Source organism: Mandrillus leucophaeus, unplaced genomic scaffold, assembly GCF_000951045.1.
Source record: "Mandrillus leucophaeus isolate KB7577 unplaced genomic scaffold, Mleu.le_1.0 Scaffold490, whole genome shotgun sequence".
NCBI classification, from domain to species: Eukaryota; Metazoa; Chordata; class Mammalia; order Primates; family Cercopithecidae; genus Mandrillus; species Mandrillus leucophaeus.
In genome coordinates this window covers 2,102,591-2,104,667 of record NW_012105254.1, presented here as the reverse complement: position 1 = coordinate 2,104,667, position 2,077 = coordinate 2,102,591, and the positions used below count along the sequence as shown (strand labels likewise).

General features: G+C 42.2%; 1 protein-coding gene across 1 annotated transcript in view; it reads left to right on the top strand.

Moving 5' to 3' along the window:
* CA5B (carbonic anhydrase VB, mitochondrial) overlaps positions 1–2,077 on the top strand; it is a 59,849-nt gene that overhangs the window by 36,780 nt on the left and 20,992 nt on the right. Inside the window, exon 3 of the mRNA XM_011995552.1 lies at positions 1,291–1,488. Coding sequence (XP_011850942.1) covers positions 1,291–1,488 — 198 coding nt within the window. The remainder of the gene's footprint in view (positions 1–1,290; positions 1,489–2,077) is intronic.

Sequence of the window (2,077 nt, the reverse complement as noted above, 5' to 3'; positions counted from 1 at the left end):
AAAAAAAAAAAAAAAAAAGAAAATAAATCTGTTATTGAAGATTGAATTAATTTGTCTTTGTATTTAAAGCCACTTTGGGGAGTTGGGGCTTGGGAAATTCTCAATGAAGAAAAGAAACTCATTTATGAATACCCTATTTCCACATGGCACTAAACTCCATGCATTATGCTGTGATCACAGCACAGATTGCACTTGGTTTAGGTGAGCTTAGTAGGCAGACTGAGATGTGTTGGTTTTGCAAGATGCCAAAATGCTATTCCTCTGCCAGGTGCTCTCTGACCTATCTTTATCCTCTACTTTTGTCTATCGATTAAACCCCTAAGTGGCTGTATTGCTCAGGGTTCTCCAGAAGCAGAATCAATAAGGTATATAGATAGAGAGAGAGATGAGCGGGAATTTATTAGTGGCAATTGCTCACACGATTATAGAGGCTGAGAAGTTCCATCTGCAAGCCAGAGACCCTGAGATACTGGTAGTATGGGACAGTCTAAGGCAAAGGCCTCAGAACCAGGGAAGCTGATGGTATACCTATCAGTCTGAGGCCAAATGCCTGAGAACTCAGAGAGGTGCTGGTGTTAGTTCTGGAGTCCAAAGGCTGGGAAGCCTGTAGCTGTTACCCAAGGACAGGAGCAGAAGAGTGTATCCAAGATCCAGCAGATAGATGGGCACATTCAGTTTTTCCATGTTTTTGTTCTCTCTGGACCCCCAGCAGTTTGGATGATACCTGCCCACATTGAGGGCGAATCTTTCCCACCTAGTCCACTCAGAATTACATGCTGGTCTCCTCTGTAAACACCCCCAGAGACACACCCCAAAATAATGCTTTACCAGGTTTCTAGGTATTCTTTAATCTAGTCAAGTCAACACCTAAAAGTAACTATCACAGTGGCTAATTCCTAAGGCTTTTAGTTTCCATTAGCCCTGACAGGTTCTCCAGAAGTACAGTAGACAGGCTTTGTTTTCTTTTTTTCTTTTGAGACATGGTTTGGGTCTGTCGCCCAGGCTGGAGTGCAGTGGTGCTCACAACAGCCTTGACCTCCTGGGCTCAAGCAATCCTCCCACTTTAGCCTCCCTGGTAGCTAGGACTACAGGTGTGTACCACCATGCCTGGATAATTTTTTTTTGTATATTTTGTAGAGACAGGGTTTCACCGTGTTTCCTAGGCTGGTCTCGAACTCCTGGCCTCAAGTGATCCACCCGCCTTACCCTCCCAAAGTGCTGGGATTATAGGAGTGAGCCACCACACTCGGTCCAACAGTCTTGATAATAGCCTGACCTGCTTTCTCCTAGTGCATCCACTCTGGGAGAGCGTGGACCTGGTTCCCGGGGGTGATCGACAGTCACCCATCAACATTCGGTGGAGGGACAGTGTTTATGATCCCGGCTTAAAACCGCTCACCATCTCTTATGACCCAGCCACCTGCCTCCACATCTGGAATAATGGGTACTCTTTCCTCGTGGAATTTGAAGATTCTACAGATAAATCAGGTGAGGGCAAGATCTGGTGGTCTTGTAAGGAGTTAAAGAAACAGTGTCATGTTAACACGGACACATCAAATTCTCGCCATGACAGTATTGACCTCTTTGTTAGCAATGGCAAGGAACTCATTGATCTTAACTTTTTGAATGTGTGAAAAAAATTCCTTCTAGTTTTTATGCGTATTTTCTTCAACTGGTATAGGTAGTATTTTTAATTAATAAATTTATCTCTCTCTATGTATAGATTTACAATTGGTATAGAGCATAGGTGTGAAATGGAAGTTTTGCCAGAAATTTATTTTGTATGTGTATATTGAATATGTACTAATTTTTTCCTTTGCTTGTTGACTTTACGAGAACTTTTACATTAAACTGTTTAATCAGATTTAATTTAGCAGATTACAGTACACTTGAAATGGGGCCAAAAGAATAGTCATGTGTGCATTAGGTTGCAAAGACTAGTCATATATTAGAGAAATGGAAATTATGATCTGGTAATTTTGTTAAATAAACAGTGTTACCTACCTAGTTTAAAAGAACACTTTAAAAGAGTTTTTCGGGGCCGGGTGCGGTGGCTCAAGCCTGTAATCCCAGCACT